The sequence below is a fragment of the Oryx dammah genome, unplaced genomic scaffold (assembly GCF_014754425.2).
Source record: "Oryx dammah isolate SB20612 unplaced genomic scaffold, SCBI_Odam_1.1 HiC_scaffold_11227, whole genome shotgun sequence".
NCBI classification, from domain to species: Eukaryota; Metazoa; Chordata; class Mammalia; order Artiodactyla; family Bovidae; genus Oryx; species Oryx dammah.
Genome location: NW_024080620.1, coordinates 2,368,733 through 2,392,683, shown reverse-complemented (window position 1 = coordinate 2,392,683; position 23,951 = coordinate 2,368,733). Strand labels below are relative to the sequence as shown.

At 37.4% G+C, this 23,951-nt stretch overlaps 1 protein-coding gene across 1 annotated transcript in view; it reads left to right on the top strand.

Annotated features, from left to right (window-relative positions):
* LOC120861099 (serine/threonine-protein kinase TNNI3K-like) overlaps positions 1–23,951 on the top strand; it is a 329,844-nt gene that overhangs the window by 127,248 nt on the left and 178,645 nt on the right. Inside the window, exons 14-17 of the mRNA XM_040236762.1 lie at positions 507–599; positions 686–743; positions 865–1,059; positions 1,783–1,887. Coding sequence (XP_040092696.1) covers positions 507–599; positions 686–743; positions 865–1,059; positions 1,783–1,887 — 451 coding nt within the window. The remainder of the gene's footprint in view (positions 1–506; positions 600–685; positions 744–864; positions 1,060–1,782; positions 1,888–23,951) is intronic.

The window sequence follows — 23,951 nt, the reverse complement described above, 5'->3', positions numbered from 1 at the left end:
ACAACTGTAAATTTATATGGAACTATTTAGAGTTTGAAATTTTAAAAAATTATTTCTGGCTTTGAATGTGTCTTCTGAATGATTCACATGCTTATTTCCTAATTGGTATCTCTTTAAGGTCGAATTTATGGCTATTTGACTAAGCTTTTTGTGACAGGTTGAAGGGATTGACCAGATAAGACTTTATCATGATGTGATGTGAACTGTATTCTAGAGTTGCACATCATACGGACAAGTAGTGGTTGGCCAAATCAGGTATAAACTCTCAGCCCTGATAACAAAGGTCAGGTAGCAAAGGCATAGAGCTAACATATTTTTAATGCACAGAGATAGGGATCATTTATGATAAGGTTTTTGTATGTCCAAATAGTCAGTTACAGTTGGAAAATTAAATGGTACTAGGGAAAGATATTTTTGGTTAAGCATATATGTGCATGTGTGTTTAAACATCCACATGTTTGCTGTTTATTTTTTAAAAAATATAAAATAACAATTCCTGTTTGCAGAGAAGGCAGATGTTCTCCTGTTAAGGGCTGGCTTGCCTTCACATTTCCATCTTCAGCTCTCCGAAATTGAGTTCCATGAGATCATCGGCTCAGGTAACTTAAGAAAATACTAGTCTGTTTTAGTTTAATGAGCTCCATATAATAACATGTGTTTACTTGTTTGTCTTACACAATTTTAGGTTCTTTTGGGAAAGTGTATAAAGGACGATGCAGAAATAAAATAGTGGCTATAAAACGGTAAGCAAGCAAATGAGAAATTTTAGCATCTGAGTAGTAAACGTTGAGAAATATACGCATTGTGAGCCCCTTGTTTTGATTCATCTGGTGACTGAAGACTTCCTATTGGTGTGTTTTCCAGTTACCGAGCCAACACCTACTGCTCCAAGTCGGATGTGGATATGTTTTGCCGAGAGGTGTCCATTCTCTGCCGGCTTAACCATCCATGCATCATTCAGTTTGTGGGTGCTTGCTTAAATGACCCCAGCCAGTTTGCCATTGTCACTCAGTACATATCAGGGGGTTCCCTATTCTCCCTCCTTCATGAACAGAAGAGGTATGGTCACTGATTTATCATTTTGCATGTCATTGGAATTACAGTTACAAAACCTCATATGCTTTCTGCTTAGATGAGACTTTGCTTTCTGAAATCTCTGAGGTTTAGGAAATGGAGCATTCTAAAGATGGCTAATAATTTATGCCCAATAATTATTTTTTAATAAATAGAAAGACTTCTACGTTTTCTTAAGAATCCAGTTTAAGATAACAAATTCAAGGAATTTAAATTAGTAACTGAATAATTAGGCTAAATTTGATGTACCAGGAAAGCAGATATGTGTAAGCTCAGAATAAAATAATTACTAGGGGTCGCAGTATTTATTTTTAAAAGTTTTAAGAAAGAATAATCTTGTGCAAGTCTAATTTGAATTAACTTCCTAGATCTATGCATATGATAATTAGAATGTGGTTTTTACTTAGTAATTAGATTTCCTTTTTATGTTATTATAAAGAAATTAAGTGTAATATTATAAATGTTATAAAATCAAGTTGAATGTTTAAATAAGAGGGGTTGGTATCTGGATTGATCTATAGTTAAGCATTATCAAGTGTAGAAAAGCTATTTTTCCACATTTGTTGAGTTTTTAGCTTAACCTTCAATCAAGCAAAAAAGGCTGAAATTGTACAGAATAACAAATTACACACACTATTGATTTCTTTTAAAAGATGTAGTATTGGATTTGACCATTTCATCCTCATTAAATTTATTTTTAAATTCTAGGATACTTGATTTGCAGTCAAAATTAATCATTGCAGTAGATGTTGCCAAAGGTATGGAATACCTTCACAACTTGACACAGCCAATTATTCACCGTGACTTAAACAGGTATTTTTCCCCCTAAATAATGAACCTGAAATTGTGTAACTGACCAGGAGTCTAAGATAGATTTCAGTGAAGATACATTTTATATTCATTGTAGGATACAATTTTCTACTCTGTAGGTGAGGGGATGGGCTACCATTAGCCTAGGCAATAGAATGTTGTACCATTGTCTTTTACAGAAATATAAAGCTGTATAACTATTTCTCAGGGGTCTTTCAAATCTATGAAAAATATCCAGAAAGATTATAACATCTATACAATTCAACAGCTAGCTAGTTCTCAGGCCACTAGAGTCAGATCAAGGATTGAGATCAATGATAATTATTATAGAATGTCATGTCTCATTCAAAGTTAGGTATTGTAGGAGGACCTGATATAAAATTGTCTGAAATACTACTTTTGTGCTAACATTTTGGTATTTTTCTTATAAGAACAAACTCAGCCAAAACACAGCAGCTCATTTACCTCACTATCACATGAAGATGTTTTCATGTGGAAAGGAGACTTGAAACAAATAGAGAATTATTGTGTCTCAGTGGTGGAATCCCAAGGTTTTTTGTTTGTTTGTTTGTCTATTTTAGTAGTGAATGCTTTCTCTAAGCAAAGTCTTACAGGGAGGTTGATACACAAAATGGAACAGTTTTAGTCAGAGGCTGAGTATACAGTAAAGAATTCATTTCTCTACTGTTCATTTCTCACTGCCAAAGAGGGAGCTCCTTGAGCCATCTCTCTCTAATCCCAGAGATGCTAAGGAGAAAAGGTGGAAAAATCTGATAAATCACTAGTTTATGAAAGAAGTCAGATTATTCAAAATCAATATGTTTATTTTATGGTTGTCAATAAGGTTCAAATAGATCCCATGTATGACCCTTTATACAAAGTCCACAGTTCTGAAACTACTAAATATTCATTAATTATGCCAGTCATTTGTTCAACAACTACTTAGGTATCTACTATGTTCGAAGCCTTTATACTTGGCACAACAGAGCCAGGTAAAACTCCCATAGACTCCAGTACTCAATATACTTTAGGTATAAACCAATAAGTTATTTTAAGGAGATAGTGAAATATTTTCTGTAAAATTTCAGAAAGAAGAATAAAAATTACTTCTGAAGAATTTAGAAACAACTTTATGAAAGAGGGGACATTCAAGCTTTGACCCTAAATGATGGATAGAGTTTGGAAGAGCATCCCAGGCTTAGGGAAGATGTGAAAAAAATATATGTTAGAAAGTTAAAGGCATATTATAGGAGTACTGAATAGTTTCACTTCAGTGGATGAAATGTATAAACATATTTAGTGTATGTAATGTATGAAGAGGACTGTTGGGAGAGAAAAATAAATTGAAACAAGAGCACAAAAATTATTAAATGCTAGAGTAAAGCAGTTTAGACTTTGCTTTAAAAACAAGAAGGAGACACTGAGAATATTTGAGCAAGGAGTCAGAAATTTGGGACTGTATTATGGAAAGATTAATTCAGCATCTTTGTAAAAGATCAGCTTGATCAGAAAGTCAAGAAACTGGTGAAGCAGTTGTTGCAGTGATCTAGATAAGTAATGAAAAGCAGAATTTCACTAATGGCAGAGGAAATGAAAGGAAGAGACAGATATGAAATATAGGAGCGATAAAATTAAATATGAGCAGCGGCTGAATCTTAGATATTGGAAGTAAACATATATAGGACTCAATCTATTTATAATTATTTACTAGTTTTCAAATAAAATTAATTTCTTTCCTGTTATTTTCTTTGTGTGTTAGTAGCTCAGTCGTGTCCAGCTCCTTGTGACCCTGTGTACTGTAGCCTGCAAGGTTCCTCTGTCCATAGAATTATCCAGGCAAGAATACTGATTTGGGTTGCCATTTCCTTCTCCAGGGGATCTCCCTAACCCAAGGATCAAACCTGAGTCTCACACATGCAGGCAGATTCTTTACCATCTGAAGCCCCAGGGAAGTCCATTATTTTCTTTACATCTCTTTCAAAAATATTTATGTTAAGAAGCAAATTTTTTCTATGGGTTTTAGTAGCAATAGTTAGGAAATTTAGATTTAGGTGATAAATTATCAAATTCAAACTGGTGATTTGTGAGTTTTAGGCATATTATTTTTCATCTCAACCACCTTTGCCATGTGTCATTAAATGAGAGATCACTGAGTTTTCTCTGGCTGCAACTCTTCATTTATGGGGCAGTTGAATGTGTGTTCTGTTGCCCTGAGAGTAAGTGTAAATTGTTACCACCAGGTAATAAAGCAGGACCAAAAACATAAATGTTGTTGGTTAAAAGTTTCAATAGAACATTTATTATATAACAGAAGTTTATATTTACTATTTCTTCTGTCTCTAACCTAAATACTTAAATTGTACCAAAAAGTCTTATGAAAGCTCATAGGAGCTTTCAATATAAATAGAGTACCAAATTATTATATTTATTATTTGTGGACATTCTTTTCTACTGCTCCTTAGTCTCAGTTCAGTTCAGTTGCTCAGTCATGTCCAACTCTTTGCGACCCCATGAACCGCAGCACGTCAGGCTTCCCTGCCCATCACCAACTCACGGAACTTGCTCAAACTCATGTCCATCAAGTCAGTGATACCATCCAAACATCTCATCCTCTGTCGTCCCCTTTTCATCCTGCATTCAGTCTTTCCCAGCATCAGAGTCTTTTCCAGTGAGTCAGTTCTTCGCATCAGGTGGTCAAAGTATTGGAGTTTCAACTTCAGCATCAGTCCTTCCAATGAATATTCAGGAATGATTTCCTTTAGGATTAACTCGTTTGACCTCTTTGCAGTCCAAAGGACTCTCAAGAGTCTTCTCCAACACCACAGTTCAAAAGTGTCAGTTCTTCAGTGCTCAGCTTTCTTTATAGTCCCAACTGTTACATTCATACATGACTATTGGAAAAACCATAGCTTTGTCTACATGGGCCTTCATCAGCAAAGTAATGTCTCTGCTTTGCCAACAGAGGTCCATCTGTCTAGTCTAGCTCTTAGTCTAGTGACAATAAAACATTCAGCTTTTCAGGTTTATGTAGCATGCATACTGCCCAAAACAGTCCTCTTCTCAGAGGGCTTACTACAATCTGGTTAGGTACATAAAACATATGCTCAGGAAGCAAATTAATTGCCATTTAATGGAGAATGATTAATCAGCCATTTTCAAAGGATTTTTAGTAAATTAAAAATCACAGTAGAATGGAAAACTTCCTGGAGGATATAGAGCTAAAACTAGACTTTGAAGGCTAGGTGTGTATCATCCCTCAGTCTTTTCATAACATACTTATCCTTGCATTTGCACAACTTCCCACTGAAATAGGTGGAAGGAAGAATATATAAGACAGAGTGAAGAACTCAGGCATTGCATTTGTATTGAAATAACCTTCTTCCATGTTTCTCTTCTCTATTCTGGGCAGGTCAGGTCTTCAGGATCAGCAATCCTGCTCTCTTCATCTCAGATTTACAAAACTGAGCATAGCGTCTCACATAGTGCTGTTCAGTCAATGCATTTTTAACTGAACCAAATTCCTGAGGCATTTCTATGAACATCATTTCAGAAAGCAGTGATCTAGTTGGTACAAGTATGACTACTTGTAGATAGAGTCCAAATAACTTGCCCAGTACCTTTTACAGTTCTAAAGGAAAGAAGATGTTTGTGGTTATAGATCAACCCACACAGAGGGGAAACTTTTATCTCTGGTTTCGTGGTTATTGATTTATTTGAGTGAAAGAAAAAACTTTGCCCTTCCCTTGTAAGTTTCTTACCATATAAATCTGAATGTTATTTTCGATTTTTAGTATATATTAGAAATTCAAGGAGTGCTTAAGGAGGTAGTTCTTCCCAGTGGTTATAATAATTTATTTAGTATTTAGAGTGTGAAAAAACTCTGCTATGCCTTTGTCATGTATAGTTTCATTTAATTTCTTAGAAATTTTATAATGTAATTATTATTATGTCATTTTACTGTAAGGAAATTGACTAAAGGTGTTATGCCCAGAGCCACATCATTATAGACATATTGTGCTGTCCCAACAACAACAACAAAACCAAGTCAGTACAGAGAAGTAAGAAGCTGGTGATATTGGATGAGCATCAGCCATATTTATCAGCCTTGCTCTTTGTACCTGAGTCCTGCAGGCTAAATTCCTGTGACCCAAATCACTTCTCATATCACCTCTTTGTGCTTCTTTATTTCTGCTTTATTTCTTCTTCTACACCCCATGTTCTGCAAGTATGGAGCAGAGGTTGCATATGAGGCACACAGAGCTGTTTTCTTTGTCCCATAGTGTTCACTGTTGTTGATGAGTCACCCAGTTGTGTCTGATTCTTTGCAACCCCATGGACTGCAGCACACCAAGGCCTCCCTGTCCCTCACCATCTCCCAGGGTTTGCCCAAGTTCATGTCCATTGCATTGGTGGTGCCATCCAGCCACCTTATCCTCTGACACCCTCCTCTCCTTCTGCCCTCAATTTTTCCAAGCATCAGGGACTTTTCCAGTGAGTCAGCTCTTCCCATCAGGTGGCCAAAATGCTGGAGCTTCAGCTTCAGCATCAGTCCTTCTGAAAAGTTGTTGCTGAACCATGCAAAGACGCTGGGATTCTTGGCCTCTGGAGAAGAATTCAGTCCAGGGCCAGAGACGAGGCTTGATCGCTCAGAGCTTTTGTATAATAAAGTTTTATTAAAGTACAAAGAAGATAGAGAAAGCTTCTGACATAGGCATCAAAAGGGGGCAGAAAGAGTACCCCCTTGCTAGTGTTAGCCATGTAGTTATATACTCTCTAATTAGTTATTTCTCCCAGCAATCTCTATTCCAGCTTGTGCTTCTTCCAGCCCAGCGTTTCTCATGATGTACTCTGCATATAAGTTAAATAAGCAGGGTGACAATATACAGTCTTGATGTACTCCTTTTCCTATTTGGAACCAGTCTGTTTTTCCATGTCCACAACCAGTCCATTCTGAAGGAGATTGGCCCCGGGTGTTCTTTGGAAGGAATGATGTTAAAGCTGAAACTCCAGTAATTTGGCCACCTCATGTGAAGTGTTGACTCATTGGAAAAGACTCTACTGCTGGGAGGGATTGGGGGCAGGAGGAAAAGGGGATGACAGAGGATGAGATGGCTGGATGGCATCACGGACTTGATGGACATGAGTCTGAGTGAACTCCGGGAGACAGTGATGGACAGGGAGGCCTGGCGTGCTGCGATTCATGGGGTCGCAAAGAGTCGGACACGACTGAGCAACTGAACTGAACTGAATTAGTTATTACAGTGAATCAAAAGAATGTCTGGAGGTTGTAAAGACCTCACTAGACCTACTCCCATAATTTACACCTTACGATAATAGGATTAGCCAGAAGGTTTTTTCCAGAGACTGTCTTCAAACAGGATACATTATTGTTATATAATCCTAAGGAATGTAGAGGGACAAAAAAGTTTGTCCTTTCTTCCTCCTTCAGAATTCCAGACCCCTCTGTCCTTGGGGACCCCTAGACTTCTTATCAACCTGCCTAGGAAATGACTCTCTCACTTCCAATGAGCATTCAGGGCTGATTTCCCTTAAGATTGACTGGCTGGATCTCCTTGCTGTCCAAGGGACTCTCAGAAGTCTTCTCCAGCACCACAGTTCAAAGGCATCAATTCTTTGGCTTTCTGCCTTCTTTATGGTCCAGCTCTCATAACCATACATGACCACTGGGAAGACCATAGCCTTGACTATACAGACATTTATTGGCAGAGTGATGTCTCTACCCTTCAACACACTGTCTGGGTTTGTCATAGATTTCCTGCTAAGAAGCAAACGTCTTCTGATTTCATGGCTGCAGTCACCATCTGCAGTGTTTAAATATTTTTAAATGTGTAGCTCTAGACAAGAATGGACTTTTCAATTTATCATGGATCCCACCACCTATCAACTTACCATTATATATCTGGTCCAATTTATATATTCACTTTGTGGCATTGGAGCTTGAAAAATGTGCTTTACAGCTACACATTTTAATGTTTTTACTTTATACAAGCAGTTATGTTTTCTCGGAAAAGTACATTTTCCAAATTTTTTATGTTGAAACCAAACACCACTGCAAACATCAAATAAATGGTCTTTCCCCTATATAATTATATAGTATCAGTTCAATTTAGTCGCTCAGTCGTACTCGACTCTTTGAGACCCCGTGGACTGCAGCACGTCAGGCTTCTCTCTCCATCAGCAATTCCTGGAGCTTGTATATAGCATAACAACACTGTAACCAACAAAATAGTGACATTTCCAACAAAGTGGCCATGACACTCCCAAGAGTGATATAAGTGAAAGCCTCTTGTATAACCACTAGCACTGCCTGGGAAGCCCAGTAAACCGTGAAGCACTACACAGACGTCAGCTGTTATTGCGATTCATCCCTTACATGTTCCTTTATGAGGATGGAAAGACACTCCTCAATATTCCCATTTATATGAGTATGTATTCTTATATAACACAACTAATTAATTGGGACTCTAGGTCTAGATGTGAGGACATTTTTGAGTATCAGCTTATTCGAGTGACTACAAAGAAAAATAATTAGAGATGATTTAAAAACAGCCAACTTGCTGATGGCAAATGACAGATAATTTAAAATGATAGCACTAGTAAAAGAATTTTAATTTTGAAAATGGATTTAACTAAATTAGTGAAGATTTCAGAAAGTATTAAGAAAATATTGACTATAATTTTTAATAATTATTTTAAGTTGACATATGCATTTGCCTTTCTATTGAATACAGAATGTAAAAACCATGCATTAAAAAAAAACATAAATGAAGTACACATTAACAAATTATTGTTTTTCTAATTACCTATTAGGTACAATTGTATTCCTTGATTAACCTGAATTATAGAGTTCACTCTTAGCTAGTCCTTTCACTTGTGACTTTTCTAATAAGTGGTTATACGAGTAGAATTTAGCATTCACTGGCAGGTACCATCTTGCAGAGAATTCTGAATACTTGAATGTAGGCCAAGTAGTTGATTACACTTCAATATTTATAGTAAGTCTTAAAAGAGAATCCTTGAAACTCATGAAATTTTTCACAATTCTACTTGTGTAAATCTCTAGTTAAACAACAATCACAAGTGGCATTTTTAATTATGTCAAAAGTTTTTCATTTACTTGGACTTAAAAATTAAGGTAATTAATTAATTAATATCTAGTACTTAATGATTGATATGAGCTAGAGTCTATGCAATGCCTGGAAGAATGGCTGAGAATGAAGGACCAACAGCCCTTTTCCAGCAGAGCTTAGAGCCTAAGTATTATTTCCCAGCATTTCCCTGTCATAAGTATCATCTACAGGCCCTCATTTAAAAAACAAATTCAGAAACCCCCTTCTGAAGGCACAGATTGAGAATATCCTAAATTGGCCTGAGAATCAATACTTTAAAAAAAGATTACCAGATAATTCTTATAATCAAGCAAAGAGAGAAAATGTTGTTCTAGTTGGAATGGTTCAAAAATTTGGCTGCACATTTCCTGGCGATTCAGACAGTAAAGGATCTTCCTGCAATGCAAGAGACCTGGGTTCGATCCCTGGGTAGGAAAGATCCCCTGGAGAAGGGAATGGCAACCCACTCCAGTATTCTTGCCTGGAGAATTTCATGGACAAAAGAGCTGGATGGGCTACAGTCTATGTCGTTGCAGAGTTGGACATGACTGAGTGACTAACACTAGAATTTGTAGGAAAAGTTCAAGGAAATTCTGATGCTGCTTCAATCAGAATCTCAGGGTCTATGCCCAAGCGTCATATTTTCAGAGACCACTACAAGCAATTCAAACATGCAGGCAGCAATGAGAATTACCTTCTAGTCTAATACCAGTTACTCCTCTTAACCATTTTCTATACAATTTCATCCTTCTCCACTGCCAGGGTGGAGTAGGAATATTGGGGAATCAAGTTACAGTGTAATTCTAAATAGTTTGTGAATCATTGCCGCAAATACAGTATAATCATTTATTCATTCACTCATTCAACAGCTAATGCAAAAGACAGATCCACATGCTTATGATAACTTTGCTACAGAGTAAGTTCCAAGATCCAGCAGTTAATCATGGGAATTGTGCTGTGTATACTAATGCATTCTAGAGCATCTAATTTCTAATCCGTAGTTAATACTAGAAAGTTCCCAGGAGTGTAGAATTTTCACCAGTAGCCAAAAAGAAGTAAGAGTTTCAATTTTGGACAATTGCAATGTACACAGTTCATATAGGTATTCAAGGCTATAAAACCCTGGAAGGATACAGACCTACATATAATAAATTAATATACACATATATAAAGATTTGCATAAATGTGTATGTTAATATTATATATCAGTGCACAAATAAGCATGCACATTTTCATGTTTTTGTGATGCTTCCATTCTTTATCATCTGCAGTTTTGAGGAAATTAAACTCTGAGGAAAATAATTTGAGAGATATTTTTCTCAGTTTAAGGATGAGACATAGCTGTCACCAGTTGGGATTTATAGAGGGAAAATTAATTCATTACATGCAAGGGGTGCCTTGGAGCTTAGGGCTTAGGGCCGAAGGGCTTAAGGGGTGCCTGTAGTTATGAAATGTCTATATCCAAATTTGTAAGGAGACATAAGATTTTCAAGTTGTTTTTTTTTTAATTTTTAATTATAGGATAATTCCTTTACAATGTTGTGCTGGTTCCCCCTTTACAACAATGTGAATTCGCCAGAAGTATAAATATATCCTCTCACTTTGAGCCTTCCTCTCACCTCTATCCCATCCCAGTCCTCTAGGCCATCACAGAGCACCAAGCTGAGCTCCGTATGCTCTGCAGCTGCTTCCCATTAGGTATTTATTTTACACATGGTAGTGTGCATATATGAGTGCTACTCTCTCAATTCGTCTTACCCTCCCCTCCCCCCACCGTGTCCTCATGTCCACTTCTACCTCTGCATCTCTATTCTTGCCCTGCAAATAGGTTCATCAGTACCATTCTTATAGATTCCATATATATGTGTTAATATATAATATTTGTTTTTCTCTTTCTGACTTTACTCTGTTTAATAGGCTCTAGGTTCATCCAGCTCACTACAACTGATGCAAATTTGTTTCTTTTTATTGCTGATAATATTCCATTGCATATATGTACCACAACTTCTTTATCTATTCATCTATCAATTAAGTAATCAGATACAGTCTGTTTCAATTTCATTACTACTCTGAGTAATGAGGAAAAATTCTAAACTATACAGCTTTCCCAGATGAACACTGGATTTGAGTAGGTTATCTACATTGGGTAGGTTATCTGCTGCAATAGACCTCAAATGCATAATGGTTCAAAAACAATAGAAGTTCGTATCATGATTGTGTGAATGAATAGGTTATTGGGGTTGTCCCTTATCCATGTAGTTGTTCAGGACCCATTTTCAACACATGATGTCTGCGGTCTCCTTCGTTTTCAGCTCCATTCAAGTGAGCATCAATGGAACAAGAATATGTGAGATGTGCATGAAATGTTTTACAGACCAGGCATTAGAGTGGCATATATCACTTTCAGTCACATGTTATTGGCCACAGCTCAATCAAATCACCATGCTTGACTGCCAGGAGTTCTTAGAAATGTAGTCTAGCTGTCTGCCCAGAAGAGGAAATGAGCTTTGGTAGACAGCCAGCAGTCTGGATTGCATTCACCTTCTTTGCACGAGTGATAACAGGTACTAGGGTTTGGGTAGAAAGGTGGTCTAGATTGGCATGAACTAGTTGCAGAAACATAATGTTAACTGCATACTAAATATTTTTAGTCTATAAACATATTTTCACAATGTATAAACTAATACCACTAACCAGGAAATGTAGTGAAAGCACTCAGTAAAGCATATTATATATAAATTAATTTAAAAATAATTTTCCTTCACTTTGTTACATTGAAAATATAAGAATAGCTTTGGAAATGATGGAGCTTGTCCCTGAACCAAAACATGGTTCAAGAGCAACAACATGTACTGTAGTAAGATATAGCAGTATTAAATAGGCTATATAAATTCAAAAACATCTCACAATTCCATTTGCTCTGTGTCAGTGAAAACACACATACGTTTTTCTTTAAAGGTGAAAATTAAAACACAGGCTCTGATCATGGTATTCAAAGAACCTTATTATACCATATCCATATGAAAGGATTCTTCAGATATTTAATTCTACAAATTGATCCTATGTCCTAGCTTCACTCAGGGGTTGATATTCAGTCACATTTTCCATTCCCATTTCTGACATGTTTAAAGTCAGTCTGTCTGTCCTCAGCTCCATGAACCTCCAGAAGAAGCAGACAGTTCCCTCTGACTCTCTACCTGTTATTTAAATAGAATCCATCACCCAGTTCATCCTCCTCTTCTCTGATAGTAGATCTAGCCCTGCCTTCTTACCTGATTCTCACAGTTCCCAGAGGGTGGGCTGTGTCCCAAACATTCTCAGCACATATCATTTTGGTTCCTCATCCTGAACCAAATTAGCAGTCCCTCCATCCCCTACTTTATTCTATAATATCCCTTAGTCCTGAGTTGTCCTTTCTTTGTACTCCAATAGAAATAGAAAGTTTCCTCAGAGGCCCAGTTAAAATGTTCTTCCTCTCTCAGCTGCCTCCATTAGAACCTCTCATTTAATTTTGGCTGCATCTACTAATTCTAAAAATAGTGTTCATACTTAACACCTCATTAAGTAAATTCCCTTAGGAACATACTTCCTTTAAATTAAAGCAGGTATATTTAAATCAGAGGAAAGCTCTGTTCCTTCTGCCCACACTATCATATTGCTAACACAAACCTAGTGGAACCTGCCATCTTTCACTGTAACTTCCATCAGAATCTTTGCCTTAGTCCTCCCAGTTAGACACAACCCTGAATCTCACATCATAGAGGTAGAATCTAAGTCACCCTACGCCATGTGACACAATATACAAGATTATGTGTGCACCCAAAATAATGTATGTGTAAAGAGAACGTAGAAGGTCATGGTTTGGCCAAACACAGAAATTCTGTGATACCAAACTCACTTTTGGTTTGACATAAAAACACTACTGCCCTACAATGAGACCTGGCCTCAGGCTTTCTTACATCAATGCCTTTTGTGGTGAGCTGGTTCAGTCCACTGCCTCTTTGCTCAATATACAGCCATACCTTGGGAATTCCCAAAGTAGCAGAGCCTGGGGTAGGGTTACCTTCTCTCACCTAGGTTGGAGCTGGAGGAAAAGCAGTACCCCTCTTGACCTGACAAAATCTTTCCAGTGCTTCCCTGTTCTGGGCAGTGAACTTACTGGCCTGCAATTTTCTAGTGTTGCTGGTTCCTCACATTGCCATTTTCCTTCCTTCGGGGATACGGCCTGTATAAAGTTAGCATTTGAAAATGTCAACAAAGGCTTTTCTCTGGCCTGGCTCCTTTCTTCTCTGCTCTCATTTCTTCGGAGGTACTGTGAGGCCCCCTCTTGGCACCTTGTCGATTTCCTAAGCAGCTAACCTTTCAATAATATTAATGCCGCCTTGTGGTTATCTATTTCTCAGTTCATCATTTTCAACCTTCGTTTGCTGAGATTCATTTATGTGGTTGTGTTCTTAAGATCCTGGAGTTTAATAGAGACCAACCTAATTCGGGGCCCAGAAGCAGAATTTCTAGCTAATAAATGAGGAACAAACTAGGTGGATATTTATTTTTCTATTGATTGAATTTCCAATAGCTCTACCTTGAATTTGATCTAGAAAAAGAGATGCAGAAAATCATAAATGTTCTTGCCTTGTTTAATATTTTCTATCTCAAAATCCTCCTTGTCAGCCTTGTGAGAAAGCAACTTTTCCAGTAATATTAGTCTTCTTTTGAGCTTGTAGCATGGACAGTTCTGGCAATCTGTATTGCTGTGTTACCACCCTATTAGAAGGCTATAGGATGAAGTAATTGAGATTTCAGGCCACAAAACCAGACTGTGCAGGCTCAAGTACCAACTCTGTTACATCTTACCTGTGTCCTAACACTTTTCCAGTTCGCAGGATGGCAATAATAATACCTATCTTCCTGGGTTTTAATGAGAAAACACATTAGATATTATTGTCATTATTTTTCTTATTTATTTTTTCTGAAGGAATATTTTTACTACTTAATATTCTTAAATGCCCAAATTTCTTTACTTAATTAAATGTTTTTAAAGACCTGGCTCCCTTTTTTTTCACTTTTCACTTTTGTGCATTGGAGAAGGAAATGGCAACCTACTCCAGTGTTCTTGCCTTGAGAATCCCAGGGACAGGGGAGCCTGGTGGGCTTCCATCTCTGGGGTAGCACAGAGTCAGACACAACTGAAGCGACTTAGCAGCAGCAGCAGCAAAGACCCAGCTCCCTTTTTTATTATAGTGCCACAAATTTTGTTTATGATATCTCAGATGCCTTGTTTCTTCTTGTCATAAAGATGTAAGAGCTAACTGGATTGTTTGACTGTAGATCTCTTTATGTATAGAGAAGAAAATGGCAACCCAATCCAGTATTCTTGCCTGGGAAATCCATGGACAGAGGAGCCTAGCAGGCTACAGTCCATTGAGTTGCAAAAGAGTCAGACATGACTTAGCTACTAAATAACAACTTTATATAAGATCATGGCATCTGGTCCCATCACTTCATGGGAAATAGATGGGGAAACAGTGGAAATAGTGTCAGACTTTATTTTTCTGGGCTCCAAAATCACTGCAGATGGTGATTGCAGCCATGAAATTAAAAGATGCTTACTCCTTGGAAGAAAAGTTATGACCAACCTAGATAGCATAGTGAAAAACAGAGACATTACTTTGCCAACAAAGGTCTGTCTAGTCAAGGCTATGGTTTTTCCAGTGGTCATGTATGGATGTGAGAGTTGGACTGTGAAGAAAGCTGAGTGCCAAAGAACTGATGCTTTTGAACTGTGGTGTTGGAGAAGACTCTTGAGAGTCCCTTGGACTGCAAGGAGATCCAACCAGTCCATTCTGAAGGAGATCAGCCCTGGGATTTCTTTGGAAGGAATGATGATAAAGCTGAAGCTCCAGTACTTTGGCCACCTCATGTGAAGAGTTGACTCATTGGAAAAGACTCTGATGCTGGAAGGGATTGGGCACGGGAGGAAAAGGGGACGACAGAGGATGAGATGGCTGGATGGCATCACTGACTCAATGGACGTGGGTCTGAGTGAACTCTGGGAGTTGGTGGTGGACAGGGAGGCCTGGCATGCTGCAATTCATGGGGTCACAAGGGGTCACAAAGAGTCGGACACAACTGAGCAACTGAACTGAACTGATAATATATAAAGACGGGGCCAGGGAAGTCTCATACCATATTACTTCCTTCGTTGAGACCTCTCTATCCCTTCATGGTTCAAACTTGCAGCAGGGATTCAGTCTGTCACATTGGGTTGATGCAGATGTAGATCAGAATTTGGATAAAAACATAGCTAAGGGTTGACAGGGTTATTTGATTTTCTGACACCCTTCTCAGTGATTTTTCTTCCTGGGGCTCATTCACACAACTTAAACATACAGTTTAAACACCTGCCATTCAGTTATTCAACAATCATTGCTTGGGAGCACAATGTCAGAGACGGGGAAGGCACACCCCAGAGTTCATGCAGGTAAAAAGGTCAAGTAGGAAAAACCCTGATTTTGCAGAGGATATATGGGGTGGGGCATCTAGATAGGTAGGCATCTTTCCTTCCGTGCACCCAGTTAGCTCACCCAGCTACCCAGCTAAGACACTGTCCTTCTCACTCTAAGGAGAAAGGGAGAATGTTTTCAAAGTTAACATTGAGAAGGTTCCCTCTGCTCTTCCTTCAGTAGTAAAAGAAAAGGAAAATATTCATCCTATCACACCCTCTTGATTCCCAGAAGACCATCATTTTTCTCATTTCTATTTCTGTTCTTATCGTGTCACCCTTTTTATGTCATTTGACTTCTTTCTGCCTCAGGTTCCTCATTTGCAAATGAAGATAATGATGTCTGTGTCTACCTGTTCACAGAGATATCTTTGCAGTTAATAGCGGTGTCAGGACAAAGGTACATGGAGCACTTTAGAGAAATACTCTACAAGAAAAATCAGTATGACATTTTTATTAATCATATGGTACTGGGTTGCCAGAAAGTCTCAGAGGAAGACTCATTTTGCATCCAACTGCTGGATCTCTACTATTTGTAGAGTAGTCTGAATTATCTTCCTCCCACCGAAGGTGAAAGCTGTTGTAGTTAATAAATGGTATGGGAGACAACATACTCCTTTTCTGAAAGGCTTACAATTACCTTGACCAGCATGGAGAAAAGAGCACATGAGCACAGAATGATTAGAACTCTTTAATCCTGGAGGGATGGTCTTTGTATCAATTACATTTTAAGCCTTGTATGAGAAGAACTGTATTCTCAGTCACTAAACCCTCTTTTAGTGGCTTTAACAACCTACAGAAAGTAAGTGAAAAGCATGCCTGGTGCCATAGATGAAACAGTGTTAGAGCATTGATGATGTCTGGCTTCTTTTCTTTGGGGAGGGAAATCCCCTTCTAAATTCTTAAAATAGCAGTTGGCTTTCATTAAATCTATTCAGAGTTAAGGGTCTGAGGATCTTGAGTGACCCCTTTCTTTGGGAATGGAGCACATTTTAATAGGCTTTTTCCTGTCTGTGGTCCCAGAAAGATTTAGTTGCTGGCAGGCCTCCTGAACTGCTGGGATTTGTAAAGGAAAGAATTGATTACAGCCTTCCTCTAATTCTTTCTCTTTCTTTAATTTCTTTTTTCCCATTTCATACAAAGAATAAGAAAGATATTCTGAGTTTCCTTCTATTGAGATATGGTTGGCCTTTAGGGCAGACATTTTAGTGTTGAACTTTTATTAACTTCTACTGGGTTTGACAAAAATTGTTTCTGTTTTTTGTTTTTTGCTTCCTAAATATGAGGCTAAAGAATTTCTTTTTACTAAGCTTCTTCCCAGAATTGTAAGTAGTAGAGAGAAAACAAAAGTTTGGGGATTTATTTTTATTATTTTATTTTGTTTTGGGTTTGTTGTTGTTGTTGTTGTTTTGTTTGTTTGTTTGGGGTTTTCTCTTTTTTTGGCTTTGTCTGTTGAATTGCATCTATATGCTCTTAAATATAGAACTTAATACAGGAGTTAACACATGCTATTTCTTCTGATGAAAATACCCACCCTTGCCCAAACCTCCTTCCTTTCTTCTTCTTAGTGCCCCTTCTCTCACCTCCTTTCTCCTGTCTAATTCCTGCTCCTTCTTCCAGGAAGCACTCCTAGGTGTTCCCCCAGCACATCCTACTTATCTCAGGATAGCACTCTTAAAATTTCTCATGTATTTCAATACCTTTCTTGCTATACTCAGGACAGGGGCTGTGGATTTTATACCATTTTATTCCCAAATGTTTCACACAGTGCAGTACTGTACTTAGTCACTCAGTCATGTCCAACTCTTTGCTACCCTATGGACTGTAGCCCTCCAGGCTTCTCTGTCCAAGGGGATTCTTCAGGCAAGAATACCAGAGTGCCATGCCCTCCTCCAGGGCATCTTCCCAACCCAGGGATCGAATCCAGGTCTCCCACATTGCAGGTAGATTCTTTACCATGCTAGCACAGTGACTGGGTCCTAATGAAAATTCAAATCATATTTATCAATTGCATGAATGAATGAATAACATTTAAATGTATATGAGAATATCATATATTAATGTTTCTTTGTGCCAGGTACTGAGCTCACTGTTTCTAGACATTAGCTTATTAAATATTCATAATTCTGTATGATAGCTTTTTAAAAAATATGTTACAGAAATGCTTAAAGAGAGTAAGCAAATTATGAAGGTGATACAGTTAGTAAGCAACAAAGGTTATTCCCCATACTATATACTCATGTAGTCTAATACATAGAGATATATAGTCATATAGTCCCTCAAACCAGGAGCAGCCCTGACTGAAGAGCAAAACAGTGTTGAAAGATTGCCTTACAGAGGGAGGTGTAGTTTATAGAATTCATAGCAGAGATGAGAGGGTAATTTTTAGTTAATATTGAACAATTCAGTAGCATTTAATAATATGAAAGTCATTCCTGTGCTCAATTAAGACTGCTATCCCACAGGTCACTCACCTAGCTGTTTTGTGCCATAGATAATTATTCTCATGCTAGTCTCTAAAGCTTGTCCAAAAAACAGTGAAGACAGTAAGAAAAGAAAATGTAATCAGCTGTTTGACTCCTCTGATTTTCTAATTTACACAGGTGAAAAGTTAGCCAAACAAAGAACTGAAGACTGATGATTCTTAAGAAAAATACCATCCCCTGAATTTCTAGTGATTTCTAGTCACTACTGACCATGTAGATTTGTACCAATACCTCCTTTTTGTAAATTGATTGATTTTCCTTCTCATAGGCAACATTTTATTTTCTAACCTGAAGCACTTCTATGCCTGACTGGAATATTTTTGCATTTGATTAATGTTTTCATTTGACTTTCAATGAGGTCTCAAAACAGTTTGGCTTGTCACAGTCAAATTATTTAAATATCCTCTGAAAAGAGTATGTGGAAACTAAATCAGATGCATGTGAACCTGAAAAACCAGTGGTGACATTTCCTGAACTTGTTGTATTTTTATCTCTAAATTAATCATTTCACAATTTTTTAAAGTTGATGTTCAGCTTCTTAAATACAGTGATTATTGGATGCCTTAATGGAAAAGTTTTAATTTTTAACTGACCCAGAAGTTATTTTCTGGTAAGGATTTGTGTTCCTTTTTAAAATATTCTTTGTAATTTCAACAGTACAAATATAGTATGTCATCTACTCATATTAAGATTTGTTTCCCTTGTTTTTTTTAACACAAAAAAATTTACCTAAATTATCCTTTCACCTCTTAGTTACTCTTCACTCCTAATTGATCAGAATTATCCCAAATATGGATTCAAATATGGTCTGCATTCTCTGTCTACATTCAGCTTATGCCATATAAAAGAAGGCACACATTAAAGAGTACCTACCATAAGATTTCATTTATATACAATTTTAGAAAATGCAAACTAATCTCCAGTGTCAAAAAGCAGATCAGTGGTTACCTAGGGCTGAGTTAGAGAGGGGAATGAACTGCAAAGGGAGTGAGGAATTCTGTTGGGGTGACAGAAATGTTTTTTTATCTTCACTGAGACAGTGATTTCACAGGAGTATATGTCTCTCAAAATTCATTGAATTGTTGTTTTTAAATAGATGAGTTCTTCCTTCTAATATGAATACAAATGAGTTCCCTAATGTAAGTGGTAAATATTAAAAGTGAAATCCTTAAAAAGAGATAGGTAAAGTAATATGAATTGTACCTTTCTAATCATGAATAAAAGGTATTTATTCACTCTTTTTAAAACCTTAAAAAGGAGAAATAAACATTTACCAAATAATCTCACTGAGGATATCAAAATCAATTCTGGCTGGAGAAGAAGAATCAACATAACTGAATTGGAAGAAAAAAGGTTTACCCAGATGCCATCACTGAATACAAATCTGTATCACACTGAGGTCAAGTTAGCTGTCTGCAAATGTTAGCGTTCAGTCAGAGGACTGTAGACATTGACAGGAAGGAAGATGAGAGAGCGTCTTTGAGACTGTGCACTTACCCTCTATTTATTCTTGTAGGTTCTGGTCTGATGCAAATGATATTCAGTACCAGAATTTACTCCTCAGCCAAATGTGAAAGTGCATACGTTGAATGGCAAAGAAAAGGCCCTGAATATTCATATATCATAAAAAAGAACTGATGGGATGAAGACATTAGATCTCAAAAATTGCAAACTGGCAGACACAATATCTGGAAAGAAAAAAACTACCCTGATATCACTAAGCTGATTAAAAGCAATGTGCTCCTAGATATGCAGCTTGAAACTGTGGATCATGGGGATACAGCCAACTGGCTTTTTCAGTTTTAAAAATGTCATATATGAGAGAAGACATCTAAGATGTCTAATGAAAATTGATGTGATTCAGAAAAGATACAATGAAGGAATTAATTTACAAGCAAGATTATGGAAGTGAGGTTGGATAAACAAAATAACTCGTGAAAGAAATATAAAATCAGATTTCTTCAAAATTAGAATTGTTAAACACTTTTATATAAGTGTCAATAAATGAAAAAGCATATGTCATTTACCTGCTCTGTGAAAAGTGTTCCCACTTGCATTCTGATCTGAGGTCAGTGTAGCCCAAATTCAGAACATTGGGTCAGAAAATTGAAAATTATTTGGGACAAGGGCATTATGTGATCAATGTGAATGTTTAAGCTTCAACAATAAACACAATGAAGGTGTGATAAACAGAAGCTTCTCTTTATGACTGTAAATGACTCAGAAATGTATAGTTTGGATGGTTCTCAGTTGAGCAGTAGTTCACTTATGTTGCTAAATTTGGCAGGATACTAAGCTACTCTACTTGTTATGAGAGCAAGGCAAGTTTAGTCACTTCAGCTAGCCATTTGCTTACATTAAATGTTAAAATTTCTATATATAAGCTACATGGTAATGTATCAACTATATGTATTATTCTAATTTAGAGAATACATTTAACAAATAGTTTTTACTACAAAAAACAATTACTGAATTACTGAAGGAAACTTAGATTGTCTAGTTTAAAAGTTTAGACCTCTTTGGTCAAATGTCCCAATAAATGGATATTGCAAGTATCTTATTATAAATATATGTATTATATATTCGTTTTTACTTTGTATTTTTCAGAATGTTTTAAAGAAAAGTATATTTTTTTGTCTTTGGGGCTTCTTTGGTAAATAAAAAAAAGCTTCTACTGTAGCAAGAACTAAGAGAATATACTCTTGGTGAAAGTACACCTTCCAAAGAAATCAAGTAATAAATGTAATTAAAATTTATATTTTGAACATTTGATCAATAAAGTGCTGTTATAACCAGTAAGTTTACAGAACTTTATACACAAGAAGTTTCTGCTCTGAAGGCCAACACTCAGAAGTGTGCTTTGTTGCAACAAGAAAACCTTTGAGTCTTCTCAAATTAAAGCTCTTCTCTCAAAAGCTGGGATTGGCTTGCCCACACCAGCTTACAATATCATTTCTTATATAAAAAGAAAGTCACTGTAGGTTTGGGCCAGCAATACAGAAATTAAAAATTAAAGTAGCAGTTTTAAGAGCAGTTTAGTATCAAAGAGAAATATATTCCAGATATGGCAGAAAGACTGTGTATTTTCAAGTCAGAACTCTCAAGCCTTAATCTGCCATTCCCTAATAAAGTATTTCTAAGCATCTGTTTCTTCATTTATAAAATAGGCAAGGTATCTACCTTATAGCCAGATCTTGGCACAGCTTGTTCCTTTCTCCTAAAATGGTTTCACATGTAATTTATTTGCCTGGATGTTAACTCAAGTTCCAACTCATACATATGATACAAATAAGACTTGCAAAGAATATTTCTCAAGGAAAAAACTTAGTAACTATTTCTCTGACTTCTTACTCTCTCACTCAACCAAAATTCCTGGTGTTCTTAAGGTGAGAAGAGGGGCGTGAAAGTGGAGAGGGAGAGAGAATGAAGAAGGAGGGGAAGGGGAGGCACAGAAAGAAGAGGAAGAAAAGAGGAGGATGCCAACAGTACAATGAAGGGACTTCCCTGGTGGTCCAGTGGCTGGGGCTTAGTCTTCCAATACAGGGAGTGTAGGTTCGATCCCTGGTCGGGGAGCTGAAATCCCACATGTCTCACAGCCAAAGAACCGAAACGTTAAACAGAAGCAGTATTGTAACAAATCCAATAACAACTTTAAAATGGTCCATATCAAAAAAAAAAAAAAAAAAGAAGAAGAAGAAAACAATGAAGTACAGAGGCAACAGCAACAAGAAGAACTAATGGCCTAAAGCTCATTATTAAAAAGATACCTTTTAAAAGTCAAACCATAAAAGGTCAGTCTCTTTCTCCTCTCTTCTGTAGTGTCAGATCTTACCTTAATAAAGCCCTGAGATGTCAATAGGTAAAAAGGAAACATTGGATCACCATAAGTAATTGGATAGTTGAGAATTAACACTTCAATACGTTTTTGTTTATGTTTTGTTTAATCATAGCTTACATCTTTTGGCTTATCTGAGGAAAAAAAGAACAAAGTAAATGGTTGTCATATTTAGACATTTTCAGGCCTTTTTACTATTATATTTTGTTTCTTGAAAAATCTACCATCAAATCACAGGCACAGAATCCCATTCAAAACTTTCACACTGCCCAGAGAAACATCTCTCAGGGATCTTTCTCCTTTAGGCTTTCAAAAGAGACAAGAGCTGGTAGGTCCAGGACAGTGCAGAAGCTACCATCCTTGCTAGGAATCCTTATCCCCTGTCTGTAACATTTGCATGCTGTCTGCCAATGCAAAAGTTTAGCCACCTCAAAGCACCGGTACCATTGTAAGAACATTGTAGAGTGGAGAGAGCGTATCCAATCTCACTGCTAGCTTAAATGGGCATTTAAGCCCACAGATTCAGGACACCATAAGATAAATTTTCAAACATACCTCTAGCAGTGTTATAGAGGGTGGCTTAGAAAGGAAGTATAGGTTCAGTTCAGTTCAGTTCAGTTCAGTTGCTCAGTCGTGTCCGACTCTTTGCAGCCCCATGAATTGCATGCAGCATGTCAGGGCTCCCTGTCCATCACCAGTTCCCGGAGTTCACTCAAACTCATGTCCATCTAGTCAATGATACCATCCAGCCATCTTATCCTGTGTCGTCTCCTTCTCCTCCTGCCCCTAATCCCTTCCAGCATCAGTCTTTTCCAATGAGTGAACTCTTCAGATCAGGTGGCCAAAGTATTAGAGTTTCATCTTTAGCATCAGTCCTTCCAAAGAACATACAATACTGATCTCCTTTAGAATGGACTGGTTGGATCTCTTGCAGTCCAATGGACTCTCAAGAGTCTTCTCCAACACCACAGTTCAAAAGCATCAATTCTTTGGCACTCAGCTTTCTACACAGTCCAACTCTCACATCCATACATGACCACTGGAAAAACCATAGCCTTGACTAGACGGACCTTTGTTGGCAAAGTAACGTCTCTGCTTTTCAATATGCTATCTAGGTTGGTCATAGCTTTCCTTCCAAGGAGTAAGTGTCTTTTAATTTCATGGCTGCAATCACCATCTGCAGTGATTTTGGAGCCCCTAAAAATAAGGTCAGCCACTATTTCCACAGTTTCCCCATCTATTTGCCATGAAGTGATGGGACCAGATGCCATGATCTTCGTGTTCTGAATGCTGAGCTTTAAGCCAACTTTTTCACTCTCCTCTTTCACTTTCATCATGAGGCTTTTTAGTTCCTCTTCACTTTCTGCCATAAGGGTGGTATCATCTGCATATCTGAGGTTATTGATATTTCTCCCAGCAATCTGGATTCCAGCTTGTGCTTCTTCCAGCCCAGTGTTTCTCATGATGTACTCTGCATATAAGTTAAATAAGCAAGGTGACAATATACAGCCTTGACGTACTCCTTTTCCTATTTGGAACCAATCTAATTGTTCCATGTCCAGTTCTAACTGTTGCTTCCTGACCTACATATAGGTTTCTCAAGAGGCAGGTCAGGTGGTCTGGTATTCCCATCTCTTTCAGAATTTTCCACACTTTGTGATCCACACAGTCAAAGGCTTTGGTATAGTCAATAAAGCAGAAATAGATATTTTTCTGGAACTCTCTTGCTTTTTCCATGATCCAGCAGATGTTGGCAATTTGATCTCTGGTTCCTCTGCCTTTTCTAAAACCAGCTTGAACATCTGGAAGTTCACAGTTCACACATTGCTGAAGCCTAGCTTGGAGAATTTTGAGCATTACTTTACTAGCGTGTGAGATGAATGAAATTTTGTGGTAGTTTGAGCATTCTTTGGCATTGCCTTTCTTTGGGATTGGAATACAAACTGACCTTTTCCAGTCCCATGACCACTGCTGAGTTTTCCAAATTTGCTGGCATATTGAGTGCAGCACTTTCACAGCATCATCTTTCAGGATTTGAAAGAGCTCAATTGGAATTCCATCATCTCCACTAGCTTTGTTTGTAGTGATGCTTTCTAAGGCCCATTTGACTTCAC